The 20,673-nt window shown below is 42.1% G+C and overlaps 1 protein-coding gene across 7 annotated transcripts; it reads right to left on the reverse strand.

Annotated features, from left to right (window-relative positions):
* Nucleotides 1–1,553: 1,553 nt before the first annotated feature.
* KRCC1 (lysine rich coiled-coil 1) lies at nucleotides 1,554–20,650 on the reverse strand. Of its 7 annotated transcripts, none has more exons than XM_090139870.1 (7): nucleotides 19,392–20,650; nucleotides 10,886–11,001; nucleotides 9,594–9,704; nucleotides 9,333–9,504; nucleotides 8,635–8,829; nucleotides 6,322–6,436; nucleotides 1,555–5,399 (listed from the first exon to the last, which is right to left on the reverse strand). In XM_090139870.1, exons 2-7 carry the CDS (start codon nucleotides 10,898–10,900, stop codon nucleotides 4,649–4,651), a joined length of 1,359 nt encoding a protein of 452 aa, XP_089995996.1. In that variant the 5' UTR covers nucleotides 10,901–11,001; nucleotides 19,392–20,650; the 3' UTR covers nucleotides 1,555–4,648. The 7 variants fall into 7 exon arrangements, with proteins under 7 accessions (XP_031444055.2, XP_089995997.1, XP_031444056.2 ...); XM_031588192.2 differs by lacking the exon at nucleotides 19,392–20,650 and adding an exon at nucleotides 19,122–19,285; XM_090139869.1 differs by lacking the exon at nucleotides 19,392–20,650 and adding an exon at nucleotides 18,915–19,061.
* Between the last annotated feature and the right edge of the window lie 23 nt (nucleotides 20,651–20,673).

A 20,673-nucleotide genomic window follows, 5' to 3' on the forward strand; every position in this document is an offset into this window, starting at 1 on the left:
CACTGTTGTGGTATCTGTCTTCACTTCCTTCATGCTTGTTCATAAAGCCGACTGATAACCTTAACTCAGGCAGTCTCTAGAGAGAGCACGGAACCCCGTTATGCTGAATCATAACGAAAGATGACGCAGATACGAGGCGAGGCTGGGTGAGCCTGCACTGCAGAGGCTGAGGTGGACACCAGCTCTCGGGTATGCACTCACCTCTCTCTCTCTCTTGCTCATTGACACTTTTTTGCTACACCGTACGCAGGGTGGGATGATGAAAGGCTGTGTGTGCCCTGGTACCCGGCAAGCTTGCTGCTGTGCGATGCTCAGCCTGGGCTGGGTGGTGCCACACCTTCACCACAGGCACCGTGCTTGGGTCAGCACGCAGTGAGTGTGGCCTGAGGTCTTCCCCTGCCAAGCTAGAACTGGAAGGCTTGCAGCCTTGAAGAGAGCTTACAAGCAGGAGGGGACTGACTTTTTATGAGGTCTGAAAGTGATAGAAAAAGATGAATGGCTTTAAAATCAAAGATGAGAGATTTAGGTTAAACACTAGGAAGAAGTTCGTCACTCAGGGGTTGATGAGGCACTGGCACAGGTTGCCCAGAGAAGTGTGGGTGCCCCATATCTGGAACAGTTGAGGTTCCTCTGTTTATTCAGCCAAAAGCGGAGGGGACTGAGGGGAAAGCTCAGGGCAGCTACAGCTCCTCCCAGGGAGCAGGTGGGGTTAGGAAAGGGTCTGAACCAGAGGGGTGGAACATGGGGCATGGCACAGGCTGCCCAGGGCAGCGGGCACAGCCCTGAGCTGCTGGAGCTCAAGGAGTTTTTGGACACTGCTTTCAGATATGGGTTTGTATTTTGAGCAGTTCTGTGGAGTTGGACTCCATGGCCATTGTGGGTCCCTTCCCATTGGAGTGTTCCATGACAATAGGGAGGAGTGAAAAGGATCAAGTGTGAGGGAATTGCTGATGCACATTCAAACACAATATGCATCAGAGGTACAAAAGGTGTCTTGCACCAGAGCCCTGAAAACTACATCAGGGTTACCACTGCCATGAGCTATTTGGCCCAGAAATTTCAGGGCATAAGCAGATGTTGCTACTGAAGTCAGCCTAGGTGTTGCGTGAGAAAAATCAATGCGAGTTGAAGGCATCCTCCAGAGTCTTTTGGTCTTAGACTTGCAATAAGTAGTAGCAACACCTTTAATGACCTCTAAGAACCGGGCCAAAGAGCCAAATCGTTCAAGATGCTGAGAAGTCTGACATCTCTGTGTCCCACTACACCTCATCCAGGTAGCTGACTTGACCAGACAGATAGAAGAGCACTGTGCAACTGTGAAGTGTTACTGTGGCAACTTGGGAAACACAAAGCATGAGACAGATCTGTGCTGGAGGGGAAGCTGAGCAAGGCAGAGCGATTCTTTAAGCACAACAGACGGATTAGAAAAAGGCTGAAGGCAGGGTAGGAAGGAACCAAGCATATGTAAATTCACTACAGCTTCTCCATCATGTTCTTGAAGCTTGGACTTAAAGAACAAATATTTTTGGAAAAAAAAGCTTCACTATAAAGAAAAGGTTTCATATACATCTATTTCTCACAGTATCCTATTGACAATGTGTGTGGTTCAGACCAAGAAACTAGAATCTATAAAGCAGATGGTTTGAAAATGCACTAAGCTGTGAGGAAGACAACTGTATTTAAACTCTTAAATATCGAAAGAAGTACAGTGCAACAGCAGCAGCAGTGTCAGAACACTATGTTGATCAGTTTCACTGTTAATTCTAAGAAATCTTACTTCCTTTTGAAGATTTCTTTTAAATCCCCTCTCCCACCCACAGACAGTTTTCAGTTTTCCCCTCAGATCTTAGAGGAAAAAAAGCCACAGTGCATCAATTCTTTTACCTTACCCCTGCTGAAATTTTGGTTTTGTTGCAAACATTGATGTCTCAAGTAGTGAAATAGCTGGGACCTGCACCCACATGCTCAAGGAGGTCTGTAAATGGAGAGTCTGTACTTCTGCCTGGTGTTGCTCTGCATCTATCATAGAGTAAAATCTGATTGTGATGCAAGTGGTACTCAGCACGCTGAGCAAAGCAGACTCCTTCAGGTGTTCAGAACTTGGGAACCCAACACGTCCATCACCAATGGAAATACGTATTGATGCCTGAGCAGCAGGGTATGCCAACATGTACGTAGCAAATCTGGCTGGGCATTTTCCTGCAGCTCTAAGAAAACACTTTTCTTATTTCAGAAGGTTCAGTAGAATCTTATGTCTAAACCTTTGCTCTGCTAGAAATAACCACTGAAATAGCACTTCATTGCTTCCAGCTGGAAATCAAATTCTCTGCAATAAAAGACAGTTTATTTGGAGATGGGGAAATACTCTTGGTTATATCTTGGATCCATTTTTGCAATATCCACATTTTTCAGCAGTTTAAGTGCACAGTCAGACCTGCTGTAGCCAGTGTGGATTACAAAGAGCCCACGGCTCTCATCTCTGTTCAGACAATTCAGCAGGTTAGGTACAGTGAGGGTGTGTCTCAGAGGCCAAGGGCAGGGTTAACTTGCCAGGTGCCAGCATTCAGTATGCCCCACTGAAACCACAGCCCCACTTGGGGCATGCAAAATGAATTCAGCAGCCTTTCCTATTATCTTAAGGCTTCAAATGAGAAGTGAAATTGACTTCTGGCTTACTTTACAATATGTCCTATTGAGTTGTGCTGTTTTTCAAACACATTAGGATCTCAAAGAAACGTTTTCCCATACTGCTGCAGATATAAAAGGGAAAACAAACTATTAAGAAGTGAGATATTTCAGAAGAGCACCTTGGGCTTTCAGGGAGAAACCCCTGTACCTGCTCTCAAAACTCCAAGGGCTCACCAGATACATCTGCCACTGTATCTGTCCAGATATGACAAATATCCACGACTCAGTTTGTTTCTCAAATCAGAACAGATAAATTTAATGAGAACAAGATGAACAGAATCAGCTTCCAGTGTGGATTCCTCTGCTACTAAGAGGAAAAAGAAAAGACATTTACAGTAAGGGGCAAATAAAGCCATCAACCTATATGCCTAGTATTTTTAAATGTCTAGGCTTGGAAATAATTATCATCAACTAATGTTAAAGGCTAAGAACAAGACAGTGAGGAAACACATAACCAGATGACATCAGAAAAATGAGCATCACTTATCTAAATTCGGGCTGTATTTTTTGTATGCTTCTGCTAGATGAGAATCTGCTACATCCTGTTTGCAGTATTTACATAATAGAATAATCACTGTTTCACCAAAATACAGCAAGAGTACCTCTTTTAGGATCTTCTTATCATCTTCGATGCCAAGAAAGATGTAGGGTTATGTTTAGAGTAGCATGTGCATGTGTCCTACACGTAGCTTGTACTTTTTTCCAGGTAGGGCAGGACAGTGCGGAGTTAAATACAGATTTGGAAGCGATCACTGATAGAAATCAACTCCCAGATGCTGCTTTTGCTACATTATCAGAGCTGCTAATCTCCTCCTGACTTCCAACACTACAAGTCTTATTTGAAAAGCAAGTAAACTCACACTTATTTCCCTTCAACAGAGCTTTTTCTTTTGTATATGCAGAATACCACATCATGGCCTTACTTGACCACTCAGATAACCAGAAACCTAAATCCAAGATTGCAACCAACCACAAAACAAATTTATAAGAATTAACACACCAAAAGCCCACACTACATTATTCTCAAGGCTTTTGAAACAACTTCTTAATGCAAGACTAAAACAAACCAGACAATTCAAGGCTTGAGGGCCTTGGTCTTTACCCCATCCCACACTACAACAACCCACAACAAAAAGTTTCAGTTGGGCAGAGTTGCTGAAAGCAGCAGCTCAGCACAGGTGCCTCTACAAACAGACTACCCAGTGGTACAACCTGACAATATAATGGCTTTCATACCCACATCAAGGCTAAGGAAAAGCTTTTCTGCAACCTGAAGGCACTGAGTGTTACTAAATGGTGCCTTGTGACATTGCTTTTAAATACATGAACTGGTGTCCTACATACGTTCTACATGCCACAACAATGCAAACCTATACTATGAAGGAAGGTCTGGTGACATTATTTCAAATGCAAAGTGTTGCTGGTTCTTCAGAGCACTGAGTCACAAGCTTCATTCTGGGATCAAAAGCCTTCCTCACTCTCCTCTAAAAGCAGTCAGAGGAATGGTTACAGATATGGCTTTGCCTGGGAGCAGTGTAGTGCCCTTACATATCTTACCAAGGTTACATACTTTCGTAGAAAAAAAAAAAAAAAAAATAGAAACCACCACAGTAGGCACCATTAATAATAGGGAAAAAAAACTATACATTCTGATGAATTTCCAAGAGTGTTCTGTAAGCTACTGACCCTTGTTTGAGGTATTTTCAAGAAGAGCCTTCATACTTTAAAGTTTGCATCACTACAATGACTGTTGTATGAGTAACATAATTAAAAACTGATGCATGCCTATTACCAACCATTTTCAGAAGATAGACTTTTTCTCACTTCCAAGAAAACCTCAACTTTGCTTAACAACAACAACAACAAAAAAAGCAGAAATAAACCAACAAAAACCACAACAGCCATAGTATGATACAAAATTGTAAAGATCGGAGCAGGCTCATGAAGCTAATCAAAACCCTCACCAGAATATAAAGTCAGAGTCCTCCCAGAATACCTCATTTTCTGTTTTGATCTCTATCTGGGACATCTGTTGATTCTTTATGCACTTTCTCTGTTTCTTAGCAGTTTTTTTTTTAAGCCTCTCATCTTTATTAGGTCTTGATGTCTTTTCATTTACTAAGTCTACATCAAGTTTAATTCGCTTTCGTTTCTTTCTTTCTTTCTCCAAGTCTGCATCTTCACTATCTTCCTTTCTTTTCAGTTTTGAGTCTTCTTTCTTACACTTCAACTCTTCACTGATGTACTTTTTCTCCTCAGTATATTCTACCTGAAGATTCTGTTCTTTTCTATAGGAGATGCTAAACGTTTCAGCGAGCACAAGTTTGCAATACTCTTCAGATTCTACAGCTGACAGACCAAAGCCATCTGTGATGGCAGCTGCCCCAAATGCTCGCCCTTCTATGCAGTGTGCTGTGTTATGCTGACAATTTGGTGTATTTTCTTGTGTGTGCTCACAAGCTGATGAGCGACTTGATCTCTTTTTCCCAGTATTTGTAGGTGTCTGGGTTTCTGAGAAAAGGCTGGAATGCTGGTCTTGTTCACAGATAAAGGCTGAAGGCTTAACCTCACCAAGGTTTCCATCTTGAAACTCTTCTGCTATTCTCAAATCCATTCTTTCCTCAAGACATATAGGTTCCTGAGCTTGAAAGGAGTAGTAAGTTTTCTTTGATCTCTTTGTGAGACTGCAAATCTTTGTCGCTCTGCATAAACTGGATAGAAAAATCAGTTATTAATATTGATCAACTTGCTTAGGATCTGTTGAGTTAGTCATGAAGGCAGAGAGACATGCATAATAAAACTATTTCCAGAGCTACAAGAAAGGACCTATTCCAAGTGTGCTGTTCTGTGTATCTATGTGAAACCTCTAACACAAGATTCTATCTGCAAAAATCAGCTGAAGTTACAGGAAATACATTCAGTCACACTACTGCTGTTATACTATATTGCACCTTCATATAACATACGTCTTCCCAACCATGCCTAACATGAATGAAATTTTGATATTTGGCCCTAACTGAAGAGGGATTTCAAAAAGGTAGTGATAAAAGTGTACAATTGCCATTCCACAGTTAAGAAAAGCTACAATTTCTTCTTTAGGTTAAAGGGAAAGGAAGAGCTATCATCTATTCCAAACAACATCTTACACCAAACATAAGATGCATGATGAACCCTTAAGGTGACACCATCTGTGGAAAACCTGCACTTTCTAGTATTAGAGCCTTATTTGCTGTCAATAGGAATCTTAAAGTTCAGACCATTTCCAAAAGACTAAGCACAGAAGACACTGTGCCAAAATAGGTGCTACTGTTTCCAAAGAAGCAAATATTTGAGGATAGCAAAGTATGTGGAGAAAACCACAATTTCCAAAACCTTTTCTGTGAGCTGCCATGGAAGATGCAAGTGTGACAACTCCAAGACAGAACATCAGACATAACTAGGAAATTTAAATGGACAGTCACTCTTAAAGACAGTAAAACTAAGCAGAATCAAATGAAAACAAAACAAAACAATGATAAAAAACAGTAACTTGAAGATCTTTGACAGCACAAAACAGGGCTAATGACGAAGCAAAGTCTTTCATAGAAACTTGAAAGTATATGCTATAGGGTAACAAAAGACTTCCTGACTTACTTGGTCTTGTGCTTTTTTCCTTGCATGTGGGACTGGTACTCAAGTATAGTTGTAAGTTCAACATTGCAAACAGGGCATATGTAATGGCCAAACCCAATCACGGAAAAGAAGGAACCTGTAGGTTAGAAAGACTACAGATGAAGGCAAAATCCAAAGCAAATCACAATAACATATAATATAATGTTCCCCAAACCAGCTCCAGAAGTGATACAAAGACTCTGCTGCAAGGTAACTCAGTTTTATACTCCAACAGTATTTATAAATGCAGCTGTACTGCTGCAGTGTAACCATTCTTTAGATGTTGAGAAAATTGTCAAACACTATGTTATGAATACACCATACAGAGACTTTGACAAATCTAAGTAAAGGTCAGATGAGGAAAACCTTATGCTTCCCAGGTTGTCATGTTCTCCTCTCCTACAAGCTGCGAAGCTGTGTCACTACAGATATATGTATTTAACAAATAAAACAGCAAATGTTTTCCCCAACACAAACCCAAGAGCTTTACACATTGGCAAAATGCAGCATGGATTTCAATGGACTGTTGCACTGAACAAAATAGATTTGTTTGTTGTTTGTTTTTTTTTTTTTGTTTTTTTTGCCTGGTGGATGAAAAGCTGGACAGGAACCAGCACTGTGCACTTGCAGCCTGGATGTCCAACAGTACCCTGGGCTACATCAAAAAAAAGGGGTGGCCATTTTAAGGTACCATCTGGAGTTCTGAGTCCAGACCTAATGGCCCCAGCACAGGAAGGATGTGGAGCTGTTGGAATGGGACTGGTGGAAGGCTTAGAAGAGTCATAGAATTGGTCAGGTTGGAAAAGACCTTCAAGATCATCAAATCCAACCACAATCTAACCACATTACCCTAACTTAACTCATATTACCCACTGCATTATGTGTGACACAGAAGAGAATTTTATCCTTCTTGTTGAGATACATGGAATCCATGGGAGATTTTTGAAGGAATCTCCAAGGGAATTATTTGCCATTTTGTAAGCTATGGAATTATCTCATTTGTTATATCCTTAAATGCCACCATGGTAGATTGATTTAATAGAAATAAATTAACATGCCTCTAAGTTATCTTACAAAAAGAAAAGGCTGTAGGTCCTACTCTCCATTTAAATCTGTTGTTTAATAGCATTCAAGAAGAGTCCTTAATATTAAAGCTTTTTTAAAAAGTGGATTGTTACAAAAAAAATAGATATATTTTTATCTTGCTGCTGGTTAATCAATAATACTGCTAAACATAAAATGAAAATGAAAATCCAGTTTCCTGACCTCATGATTGCCACTGGTAGGCCACAGAAAGAACTCAAAAGGAATTGATATAGAAAAGCTGTAAAAGATCTTCCTTAATCCTCAGAAATATTCTCTGGAAGAATGGTTTTTGAGAAGTCACTTTCCTGCTTTCAAAACTGTGCTTCAGCACATAGACAAAATGATTGTTTCAATCACAATTACAAAGAACTGAAACTAAGCTATTAATTTGGTTCAGTTCTTTATTCAAGTGTCACATTATTATCTTCTGTTATACAACTTTATACCAAATGTATTCTAATATCTTAAGTCTGTTACATGATATCTTTTCTATTTCACATCTTTTGTTTAATTTTTCTCTCTCTCAGAGGTAATAATGTTGGCACAATAGTGTGTGTAATAGCTTTATTTATCATGCAACTTGTTAGTGCATACATTGTAAACTAGAAGACAGTAATGGAGCCTTTGAAGGTTTGAGAATAATGACCATTTAGGAAACAAGTTTCCTTGTGGGGCAAGACTGAAATACTTACAGCTATCAGTTTGGTGAACAGAGATTAAGGAAAGGCATGAATGCAACAAAAAGGAAACAAATTATTCAATTTTTATATCTGCTTCTTGTTCTGTGCAGAATGAAGAGAGACACTGTAGTCATAGGGTGTCAATTTCAGTGTCACTAAAGGGTTTTAAGATCAAGAAGATAAAGTTCAAGAATTCTTGGGAAATCTTTCCTATGGAGGTTGTTGTGGAGTTTCTAGCACAGAAGGTCTTAAGATTGATTTGATCCTGGCCTTGGGGTTAAGAAACTCAGCTATTTTTTATAATCTCTTTGATTTGACTCCAGTAATAACTGGATTAGTGTCTCAAAGTCAACAGGAAATATCTCCCCATCTAAAATTGCCAGAGACAAAGAACTTCAGAATGGCAAACTAACAGAAAGGAGGAAGCGAACTTGTCCTGTAGCAAAGGAGAAGGCTAACATTTCCTTCCAAATATCAGAGCTGCTCCTTGAACACTCAAACTGCCCTCACTTTTTCATGTTCTGCTTACCAGTTGTTCTGGATTCTCTAGGGACAGGTATGATTCCCATCTCCTCCATTATCTTCTTCCGTGCTGCATTTTTTCCATGTTTTTTACCAACATAATGTTCCTGGGCTGAAAATGGACTATTGAAAGGAACACAGCAGAGCCAGCAGTAGTTCAGATCCAAGCTTGCTTTTGGAGATGATGAAGGCATTTCAGTTTCTGAAGGAACAGAAAACCTGTATTAATATCTATGAGTTTGACTGCTGGTCACTCTAAGATCTAAGAAGAAAGCTTTACCATAGAGAGGGTGATTCAGAACACATTTGCTATGTTCAATCCTGAAAGCAACTTGCACAGCACTCACACCAGCTCACTGTTGCTTGTGGACTAATTTATTATTTTTTTTTAATTAAATATGCTAATTTATCAAACTGAGTTTGGACCGCAGTTAGATTTCAGAGCAACAGTAAACATGTTCATTAATAATCAGAAATATTTGCCTTTAGTTAGAAAGATGAAAAAAATTTGAAGGCAGGCTTCCCTAGCTTCTGAGTTGTACAGGGTAGTCACCATATTTTTTCACCCAAAGAGTTACCATATGACAGCTCCATGACTTAGGCAGAACAGGGAGGCATACGGACATGCAGGTTTAGGACAGCACCTTTTTATATCTGTTGCAGAGAGTGACAGAAAAATACATGCAGTGCAAATTTAGTTCTTACCAGAAACAGGTTGCATGCTCTGTGCTTCCATCAGGCTTCTCTTTTCTGCTAATTGCCTCAGCTTTTTAGCATGGATCTTCCCCCGGAGGTGAGACAATGCAACATCTGGGGAAACTAAAATTATGTTGCAGATATTACAGTACTTATTCTCTACTATCCTCGTTCCATCCATCTGAAATTAAGCAAAGGCAAGCTCAGTTACACAAGCATTCACTGAAGGACAAGAAAACACTTCAGATAGCCATGAAGAAGAATAGTCACCTGAAAACTGGTACAATCCATTATTTCTTTCTTTTTGTCATGCCTCATTCTCTCATCCTTCCTACCACGACTTCGGACATAAAGATAAACATTCTGAGCATGCTTTCTGCCCTGAAAAGAAACTAGAATTATTCCTGCTCTGTTAATAAGGGGCCAAGAAGTGGTATATCCAGCAACAGGAATTTCATTCATCCAAAACAGGTCTCAGGATCCAATAGCCCAAGTATCTAAACTTGGGTGTTACGCATACCTCCTTCATCTGTGATTACTTTTTAATTCTTAGATGCTTTCTCAACACATAACCTTCCATCTCTTGCACTTTCATAGTGTACTTACCCACATGTTACACTATACACAGGTAACACACAAAGCCAAACAAGTGACTTGTCTTCTCTAATCTAATGCTTTCCAAGAGTCTGTTAAGGATTTGGAGAAGTAGCATTAGGAAATCTTGACAATATTACCAAGAGAAAGAGGTGCTACCATACTTGACTAGACAACATCAGCAAACCTGGAAAAAAAGAACCTTATTTTCATATCAATTCACCCTGAAGTTCTGATTTCACCATTACAATTGCATCTGTTATGCTCAACTGGATTTGGATCCTAGAAACAGAAATTCCAACTGAGGGTCTGAACTCTGTACTTCTGACAGTAAAAATGCTGCTTAACATAAATCAAAGTAAGGAAGTATTACACCTTATAAGACCTGAATACTAATTGATGAGAATAGCAAAATAGACTCCTGAGAGCAACTGACATTTTAACTTCAGCAAGAAAATGAAACATCTGTACCTGCAAATTTTCAGGATTAAGTTTCAAAATAAAGCTCACCTTCCTATGTCTATAGCACTATCCCAAGGCATACTTTTGTTCCAAGAAACGCCTGCAGCATGATTCATACAACTTGCCTTGTGAAGATACTGGCAGACATAGCAGCATGTGTGTATTGCTGGGTAAAGCATCAGGGGGCACGACCCCTACTCTCTACAGTTAGCACTGCCCCATGCCACACTTATGACCTGGGTCACATGGTGCAAATTTGCTTCCATCCCATATACAGCATGGCCTGAACCTACCCAGTTCCTTCTATAACCAGCCTGCAATATGCAGGTGATTGCTCTTCACTACCACTGAACCCACATCATTCACAACCTTCAAGTCTGGCTAATGTCTAAGCCCAGCATAAGCTTCAAGAAAGGCTTTAAGCAGCCTTTTCTAACACCATACAGAAGCCTCAAACAAACCAAAGCCCCAGTACTTGCTAGGAGAAATCCTCTCTTCCAGGCTACCTCATAGTGTGACATCCTTTGGGATTCAAACGGCAGCACCACCCAGCAAACCCTACAGAAAGTGTCTGTGAACAGGTGGTGCCTTGTTGCCTCATCTAATATTTCTTCTGAACATCCTGAAAAAACAAACAAACAAACAACAAAAAAACAGTCAGGAGACAGGACAAGATACACATGCATGCCTTTGCTTACAAAATATTGACCACTTGAATATTCACACAGCAGATGAGGGAACCAATGTTCATCCACTGAATCACACCATGCCTTGTTGTAGATTCAGAGCAAGGCTGTAAAGCCACCTCCACCTTCCTACATACAGAGGTATTTCCGTCGTGGACTGAAAGAATATTACTGTACATGTACTTGGACTTCAGGTACCTTAAAATCAAGGAAGATAAAGCTTCTTCATTGGGTTTTCTGGTCATACTCTCAGATATACTAGACTAATGGCCTAAAATACGGGAAGTATTTTAGTTAGACTAGGTCACACACTCAAATATGGGAATACATTTTAAAGAAAGATGTAAAGAAAGTCAGGGAGCAGATCAGTGCATGAGATAAGGCCAAGAGGTCTCAGAAGCTTGCAAAGGTTGCACCCATGTCCCATACACTGATTTATTTCTTTTAGTTATACGGAGAAAAACTGCTCCAATGAGTATCGAAATGTGTATCAAAACACCTCTGTCTGAGCATGGTTTACCATTGTTCCTTGATATGTGAATGCATTTCCTAATAAAACTTTATTTTCAGGAGTTACAATGGCCAGGTAACTACTCCTTGAAAGCCGTTTTCTGTAGTGTGAGTCATCCAGCCATATTCAATATTCTATAGTTACTGATTTATACAGGTTACCCCTTCAAGCACAGGAGTGAAAGATGGACACAATAACAGGATTTGGTCCACACAAGAAAACCTAATTACTTGGTTCCTGGCATGAGTTGAAAACTTATCTTGCCCCTAAAATGCATGAATTGCTATAAAACCCATCATCTCATAACTTCAGACACAAACCATATGAAAATCAGTACATATAAACATATTCTTATTATTCTCTGTAGTCCTAGCTGATTTTCTGGCAAACATATTTGCCCTGCACTTTGCATTCCTCTTTTGTCTTACAACAAACTGCATAGGATCATAGAATCCTTAGAGTTGGAAGGAACATTTAAAGGTCACCCAGTCCAGCTCCCCTGCAATGAACAGGGACACCACAGCTAAAGCATGTTGCTCAGGGCCTGATCCAGCCTTGCCTTGAAAGTCTCCAGGCATCCAGCACATCTCCGGGCAACCTGTGCCAGTGCCTCACCACTGTTAACATAAAAAATATTTTCCTTATATCTAACCTAAATCAACCCTCTTTGAGCTTGAGAACATTTCCCCTTGTTCTAGCACAACAGACCCTTCTAAAGAGTCTGTTCCCTTCTTTCTGTAGCTCCTCTTTAGATACTGATGGGCCACTATCAATCATGGAATGGCCAGGGTTGGAAGGGACCTCAAGGATCATGAAGCTCCAACCCCCCTGCCACATGCAGGGCCACCAACCTCTGCATTTAATACTGGACCAGGCTGCCCAGGGCTCCATCCAACCTGGCCTTGAACACCTCCAGGGACGGGGCATCCACAACCTCTCTGGGCAGCCTGTACCAGCACCTCACCAATCTCTCTGTAAAGAACTTCCCTCTGACATCCAACCTCAATCTTCCCTCCCTCAACTTAAAACCATTTCCCCTTAACCTGCTGTTATCTACCCTTTCAAAGAGTTGATTCCCCTCCTGTTTGTAGGCTCCCTTTAGGTACTGAAGGGCTGCAATGAGGTCACCCCGCAGCCTTCTTTTCTCTAGGCTGAACAAACGCAGCTCCCCCAGCCTGTCTTCATAGGGGAGTGTGAAGTCACCTCAGAGTCAGTACTTCAGGTGAGGTTTCATCAGCACAGAGCAGAGGGGCAAGATCACCTCACTCACACTGCTGGCCACACTTCTTTTGATGCAGGATACAGTTGGCTTTCTGGGCTGTGAGGGAACAGTGCTGGTTCATATCCAACTTGCCATCCACCAGTACCCCCAGGTCTTTTTTGGCAGGGCTGCACTCAATCCTTTCATTCCCCAGGTTGGGGGATGAATTTGTATGAATGCAAATTCAGGAATAAACCAGTGCAACTCCCACTTAAATCCTCACCAGACTCCAAGTTGTAGATGGTCTTCAGTGTGACCTGAGTAACTGCAGTCCCCTTCCCACACACATCAACAGTGCCCTTCACTAAATCACACTGCTCACTTCCAAGGAAGGAAGAAGTCTGTCCCTTCTCCTTTTCACTGTGCTTCCAGACCATTTGTGACACACACAAAAATGACAGAGCACGGGGAGATTTATGCTACCACTGTCTGCGCACAGCTACTTCTATGAATAGTAAATTGAACTTGAGGTCTTCAGCTTTCAGATGCACAAGACATCTTTCCTGGCAACTGAGAGAAACTTAAAAACCAGCTTACCTTGCAGTTCACAACCACACCATCAGAAACCTGTCAGAGATTCAAGCAGAGGCCTTTCAGGACTGCTATTTTGACCCTGTCATTTCTAAGCCTCAAAAATGTTTAAATAAAGCTACAGCTATCATCAATTCAGAACTATTCAGGTCAGCATTGTATCATTAAAAAGATGGTTCACTGCAAAAGAGACCAGCTACTTCTTGTCACAGAGGGACTGCTCCTTAATAAAAAGATAGGAATAAGAACACTTAAGAAAGAAGAGACAAGATTTTATATATATATATATATATATATATATATATATATATATATATATATATATATACACACATATATATTTTAACCATCACGCTACATGATAAAGTCAACTGGTAGGTTGGTAGACGTCTTCCAGGGCAGCACAAAGAAGTGTAAGAATTTTCTCTGGCTTCCAGGCCAGAGAAATTCCCACTGACCAGACTGGTATCTTAGTAGGAAGTGGCCAGGTTCTCAGTATCACCTCACTCACAGCAAGGGCTGGCCATGGGTGACAGAGGACAAGTAGATAAACTTCTTACCAGGCCTCTCAAATCTTTAATATTAATAAATGCACCACCACACCAGGAATCTCAGCCTGTTTCAGCTCCAGGTTCTTTTCCAGGCAACCAGAAGGTTCCTTAATGTATGCAGAACCTCCACAAGTATCAGAACAACTATCTCCTTCCCTGGGCTCCTGAGTGAGGTGCTAAGTGTTCCTGATCCCAGATAAGCCTCTGTCCGTTATTAATTTTTCTTTCTCAATTCTTGGGGACACAGAAGACTGAGAGCAGAATAACATAGTAAGGAAAGAGTAGAGGCTAGAGAAATCCCTAAAGGCAAAGATATGAAATTTCAAATTCAAAGTATTAAATCCAGAATACGACATAGCCAAGTTCTGCCCTCAAGTGCCAGCAGCAAACATAGCATTTTAAAGAGAAATAGATGGAGCCAAGTTCAATTACAACTCATCAACAGATGACTTCTGACCCATGTTATTCTCTCCAAGGCATAGCCACAAGCAGTGGGGTCACTGCATCTTACCAAGCCACCACCTATCAGTCTCAGGCCAGCACCTGACAGTCCATACTGAAGCCTGTCCCAGCCACAAAGTAAAGTAATTTAATTCAAATCATGTGCACTGCACTACCTCGCTTTAGTCTACAAGCAAGAAGGGCAGGAGCCTGCACACAGTGCATCTCCTCATCTCAGCTGTCCAGCAGCAATTTTATTTGGCTGCAAACTCTACTGCTTGTCATTAGGTGATCATACTGCATTCATTTAAACATGAGAATAGCTTTCCTATTAAATCTGATTTATTCCCTAAATAACAGCATGAAAGATGAACAAAAGCTTGAATACTCAAGGTAGCAGCTGAACAAAACTGGAGGCAGACAGCATTGCTGACATCCAGTTTCTTTTGGTCACAATACAGCATGCAGATGTGGTTGCTATGCAATGGAAGTCAGAAAGCAACCTTGGAAGTAAACGGGAATGGATATCCACAGACATCCAACTCAGGGAGAGCAGACAAATGTAACAGGCTCTAAAACCCTCATCAAACCCATTGAAGTGTGGTATTACAAAACTGAATTCCTGGATGAACCAGATGGATTTCCATTTCTGCAGCTGAGTGAAAGACATTCATCTAATGAAACAATATAGTAGCACTACATTTTTATTTTCTCAAGTGAGTTTAGTCAGTGTTGTATTTGTGTTATTATTATTCCCCTGTCAAAACTCAGGGGGCTGCAAAACAAACAAATACCAAATTGGACTCTATTCTTTGAAAACAAATGCTGAAAAGCTGAACTACCAGCACACTTCTAAAACTAGCTTCACCATCCAAAGCATACAGTTATTCCCCCATAGAATAGTATAAAAATATAACTTAAAAATATTTATAGGCATTTTCAAATGCCACATTCTACCACAAAGCTGACGAGGACATGTGCCTAACCCTGCACACAAGCACAAGCTTATGGAGCATACAACTACACCATCCAAATAAGGGTTAAATACAGTGTTGCTCAAACATTGCAAAACTAAACTCAAAACAATGCTAACCACTTTTTAGCACTGGAGAGACCCATGACCTACCCTGACACAAAACAAGAGGAGCTTACAATTGATGGAAAGCACAGTGTTCACCCTTTTGCCCAGGGTGAAACAGGAACAAAGACACTTCACTGCCTCCCTTAGACAGTGCTGTGGATGAAACTGTTTGAAAGTATTAAAATAGAAATACAGTAAATCAATCACCCAGTTCCTTGCTTCTCTTCCTTTTTCTCCCTGTTGGCCCACAGCCTCCTGTTCCTACTGCCCTCTCTCTCTGACCATCTCAAGGACTTCTGCTCCCTACATCCCAACACAACCAGAACAGCCAGATCAGCACAGCTGAAGCAGACTGAAATCAGCCATTCTGCTTTTAGAACAGAGTTTACAACTTACTGCAATACAAGTAAGTTGATGTTTCAAAACAAACTAACACACAAAAACAAAACCTTAGGATTTCAGAAAACATACTGATGTTACTATTACTTTTAAAAATTTCTATGGGCATATTTAAATCTATCTGCACTCGTTCAAAGGCAATCAAGATGTTAATTGGGTACATCAGAAAGCTGATTGAAGTCTACATGGGGAGGCTGGTTACTCTTAAAGTAACATTAGCATTAGACCAATTAACTACTGCAGGATAAGCTATTAGTTTCCTTGCTAGGTGTTAACTTATTTCAACAAGACAGCAGACCCATTTCCCTATTTGCTCCTTGGATCTCCTAAGAAATACCTTTCCCCCATCTTGTATGCAGAGAATGAAGATTTGCAGAATACAAAAGGAGGGAGACAGGAAAATTAGTAATTTATAGCATGAGAATGTGCTACGTATTGAGTCTTGAAAAAGCATGGTTGTAAACTACAGATTAACTATACACTTACAGGTATCAAGTGTTCATATCTTCTTGCCACTGAGCCAAAAGAAACCCCTTAAAAAAAAAAACATCCTTCCCCCCTAAAAAAATATATGTATTAAAAGCATTTGTGTGTGCAAATAAATTTGCAAAAAATTTTGCCACAGAAAATTTCCAAGGCCAAACATTATTTCTAGTTTTGTATTTAAGAAATGAATACCTGCCCTCCTCCCCCTAACAAGTATGTAATACCAGAAATTTTCAGTGACATCTACATCATAGCTCTGTTTGGCACAGGTATGAAGAGAAACCTGGACAGACTGGATCGATGAGCCAAGGTTAACTGTGTGAGTTTCAATAGGGCCAAGTGTCAGATCCTGCATTTTGGTCACAACAACCCCAGGCAACCTTACAGGCTTGGGGAAGAGTGGCTGGAAAGCTGCCTGATGGAAAGGGACTTTGGTGTACTGATGGACAGTCAGCTGAATACAAGCCAGCATTGTGCCCAGGTGACCAAGAAGGCCAATGGCATCCTGGCTTGGATCAGGGATGGAGTGGTGAGCAGGACTAGGGAAGTAATCCTGCTCCTGTACTTGGCATTGGTGAGGCCTCACCTCGAGTACTGTGTTCAGTTTTGGGCCCCTCACTGCAGGAAGGACATTGAGGTGCTGGAGCAAGTCCAAAGAAAGCAACAAGGCTTGTGAAGGGCTTGGAGAATATGCTCTACATGGAGCGACTGAAGGAACTGGGGCTATTTAGTATGGGGAAGAGGAGGCTGAGGGGAGACCATATTGCTCTCTTCCAATATCTGAAAGGTGCTTACAGTGAGAGCGGGGTTGGTCTCTTTTCACTGGTGACAGGACGAGGGGAAATGGCCACAAGTTGCACCAGGGTAAGTTTAGGATGGATATTAGGAAACACTTCTTTACAGAAAGGGTTGTTAAGCACTGGAATAGGCTCCCAGGGAGGTGGTTGAGTCACCATTCCTGGATGTGTTTAAAAACTGTTTGGACGTGGTGCTCAGGGACATGATTTAGCAGATAGTTGTGAGAGTTAGGGTAGTATGGTTAGGTTGTGATTGGACTCGATGATCTGTAAGGTCTTTTCCAACCTGAGTGATTCTATGATTCTATGAAGTGACAACCATATAATCATAGAATCATATCATATAATCATAGAAAGTCCTAGGTTGAAAAGGACCACAATGACCATCTGGTTTCAACCCCCTGCTATGTGCATGGTCACCAACCACTAGACCAGGCTGCCCAGAGCCACATCCAGCCTGGCCTTGAATGAAATATGTATGTATATAACCAGGGATCCTTGCTGTGCCTGGCTCAAAATATTCTGAAGTTCAGGAAAATGACAACTCAGTCATAAGAGCATAAGTGAAAAAAATGAATTTAAACCTAATAACAAGAGCATGTTCATAACTTGTTCCTTTGAATATACATACTTGTGCAGCTTTTTTCCCCCCAAAAGCTGGCTGCTTAAAATAGCTGTCAGTTTTTAATCTAAGAGTGATTAATTCCTCTGGAGTTATTTCTGTTCAACAGAGTACTACTAAATTTAACTGACAGTAGGGAAATCTTGGTTGTTAATGGATGTTTCAAATATTTCACAAAAGGCCATGTTTATGCATTGTTATGTGAGGCTGGCTTGGTGTTTTTCAGTATCTAAAGTCTGGAGGGGGCTATAAGAAAGAAGAGGACAGACTCTTTAGCAGGATCTGTTGTGGCGGGACAAGGGGAAATTGTTTCAAACTAAAAGAGAAGAGATTGGATGAGAGATTCTTCATTGGATATGAGGAAGAAGATTTTTACTGTAAGGGTGGTGAAGGACTGGCACAGGTTGCCCAGAGAGGTGGTGAATGCCCCACCCCTGCAGACACTCAAGGTCAGGCTGAATGGGGCTCTGAGCGCTGTAGGTGTCCCTGCTCATTGCAGGGGAGCTGGATTTGATGCCTTTAAGGGTCCTTCCCAACTCAAATGATTCTATGAACTGAACAGTCAGTGCTTAAAAGCATGAACCAAATCCTTTCAAAACACAAATACTATATAACCACTATGAATGATCTGACATTCCAGGAAGCTCAGCACTTTTTTCACCCCACTTGCTAGATCTTTAGCAGGATGACATCCCACAGATTTTCTGGGAAGGAGAGGACATGGAACTGGGACGTGACAGGAACTTTCCAACTGCAAGATTGATTTTCAGAGCTCTGTGTCACAGATCTGATGTACGAAAGTACCCTGTTGAGCAGCTTACTCTCAGAAGTATGACGTTGGCTTATGAAGCCAGAACATTTCTGAAGAACGGAAGGCCATCTTTTAAGAGCTCAGAATGACTTTGGAGCTGTTAGATACCTTATCTGCTCTTACACACCTGGGACACAGACGAGCCTCCCACTGCACTTTGCTCATTAATTTCTGCTTTGGGTCAAATTCTCATTACTTCTAGCTACAGGCATCACACAAAGCCATTTCACAGAGAGAACAGCACAAGTGCATTCCTGTCACTTCCACCATCACGATGTGTATTGCAGGGAAGGCATGAAATAGCTGCTTCTCCTCCAGCAGGAGCTTGAGAGAGCGGTATTTTACACATCTAGCTTACACAGGGCAGAGATTTGAGGCTGGAAATGAAATATACACGGGGATAACACACTGATGGATACTCTGACATGTGAGGCAGCCTCCACGCGGGGGTCCTGTGGTGGCAGCTGGCTCAGAGCCTCGCCTTTTCCACACGGAGCTTCGCACCCTCACTTACAGCCCCTGGGACGGCGGTTGCGCTCACACGAAGCCCGCCGCCGCCGCTCACCTCGCCCTTGGGGCGGCCGCCTTCGGAGCCTCTTTGCGGGCCAGAGCCGGCTATAATTGAGCTCTGAGGGCCAGTTCATCTCAGCGGTCCCCTCCCACGGCCCAGCCCAGCGCCGCTTCATCCTGAGGGCTGGAATGGCCGGTTAACCCCCCGCGGGGCCCGGCCCGCCCTCCGCCTCCCCTCAGGGCGCGCAGCCCGCCCCGCGCCCCGCCCAGAGCGCCCGCATCGCCGCCCAACGCTCCGTGCATCGTCCATCGCCCTCAGTCTCACTGGTCAGCCTTCCTCAGCCCTGCGAAATGCGCTCTCCGGGAGGCTTTGAAACGTCCTGGTTCCACGGCGCTGAAAGGACAGCCAACAAACGGGCGTTTCAGCAGGGCTCCCCGTCACCCAGCCTCTCCTGGAGAGGTCCAGCCTTCCCGGCGATTTTTTTTTCCCGCAGTTTTTACCACAGTAATTTAAGTTTTACCACCGTATCTGGTGGGTAAACCAGATGGGTGTGCGTATGACAGCTTGGGTCCAAAATGTTGGCTCTGTGGCACTGAGGATCTGGATGTGACACCAAAAGACTGCTGCAATTAAAAGTCAAACTGTTCCAGAGGCTGATTGCTTCTGCTGATTTTTACGCACTGCACAGAATAAATATGTGGAGGTTCGTGCAGTCAGCTCTGTCAGCCTCAGTGGGAGCTGGAGTCGTGTGGTTCTAAGGCAAAGTTGCTAATAATCACATGAGCACCTGGATCACCCTGAGTCTATAGAGTTGTGGATTGATACTGCTTGTGCTTGGCACGCTCGGGCAGACCATAACACAGGATATTGGAACTGAAGTGCGGTACTTCATTTGCAGGAAAGGAAATTTGCCAAAAGCTTTTCAGAGATGCAAAGCAGTTCTGAGACTGCCTTGAAGTGGACAACAATAATTTCCGTGGCCTTGGCTAGGCAAAACATTTCATTTACAGCCAAGTGATGCACAGGAGTTATCCTCCTTACCTCCCCGTGCCTCACTTTCCCTGTTAATCCATTCTGGTTTTCAGTACAGCAAAGAGGTGTTAGAAGAGCAAATAATGACATTTGTGTGGTGTACCTGTATCTGTTTCCTTTTCCAGAAGGAAATAGAATCAGGTTTCCCAGCAGTGGGAGGTTGAGATGGCCAAGAACCAGCCTCACAAAATGCTATTAGAGGAAAAAACATAAAAGCTAAATGAAAATCTAAACTGGGATCAATTTCTATAGTGAAATTAACTGCTGTATGTGGAAGCCTTCCTTTTTACATACACTGCCTGCTGGGGACAGAAGACAAAACAAGGGACTGGGTTCTCCCTGGTTGTCCTACATCCTCCTTTTACACTAGAGTGGGGCAAATTCTCTCATAGAATCATAGAATGAGCTGGGTTGAAAAGGCCCACGATGATCATCTAGTTCCAGCCCCCTGCCATGTGCAGGGTCGCCAACCACTAGACCAGACTGCCCATAGCCACATCCAGCCTGGCCTTGAGTCATCTCTTCCAGGGTTGGAGGTAGGAAGCCCTCAAACATTTTTTAATCTCGAAGAATT

This window comes from Phasianus colchicus, chromosome 4, assembly GCF_987193195.1.
Source record: "Phasianus colchicus chromosome 4, bPhaCol1.hap1.1, whole genome shotgun sequence".
Classification (NCBI taxonomy): domain Eukaryota; kingdom Metazoa; phylum Chordata; class Aves; order Galliformes; family Phasianidae; genus Phasianus; species Phasianus colchicus.

Bases quoted from the DNA above. Each gene is read 5' to 3' on its own strand.
- KRCC1 (XM_031588192.2), bottom strand. From the start codon at position 19,242: ATGAAGCGGCGCTGGGCTGGGCCGTGGGAGGGGACCGCTGAGATGAAC. The intron at 9,505-9,593 runs GTGACTATTCTT...GCTTAATTTCAG, and splicing joins TGGATTGTACCAGTTTTCAG to ATGGATGGAACGAGGATAGT. The intron at 8,830-9,332 runs GTAAGAACTAAA...CTGTTCCTTCAG, and splicing joins GAGCATGCAACCTGTTTCTG to AAACTGAAATGCCTTCATCA.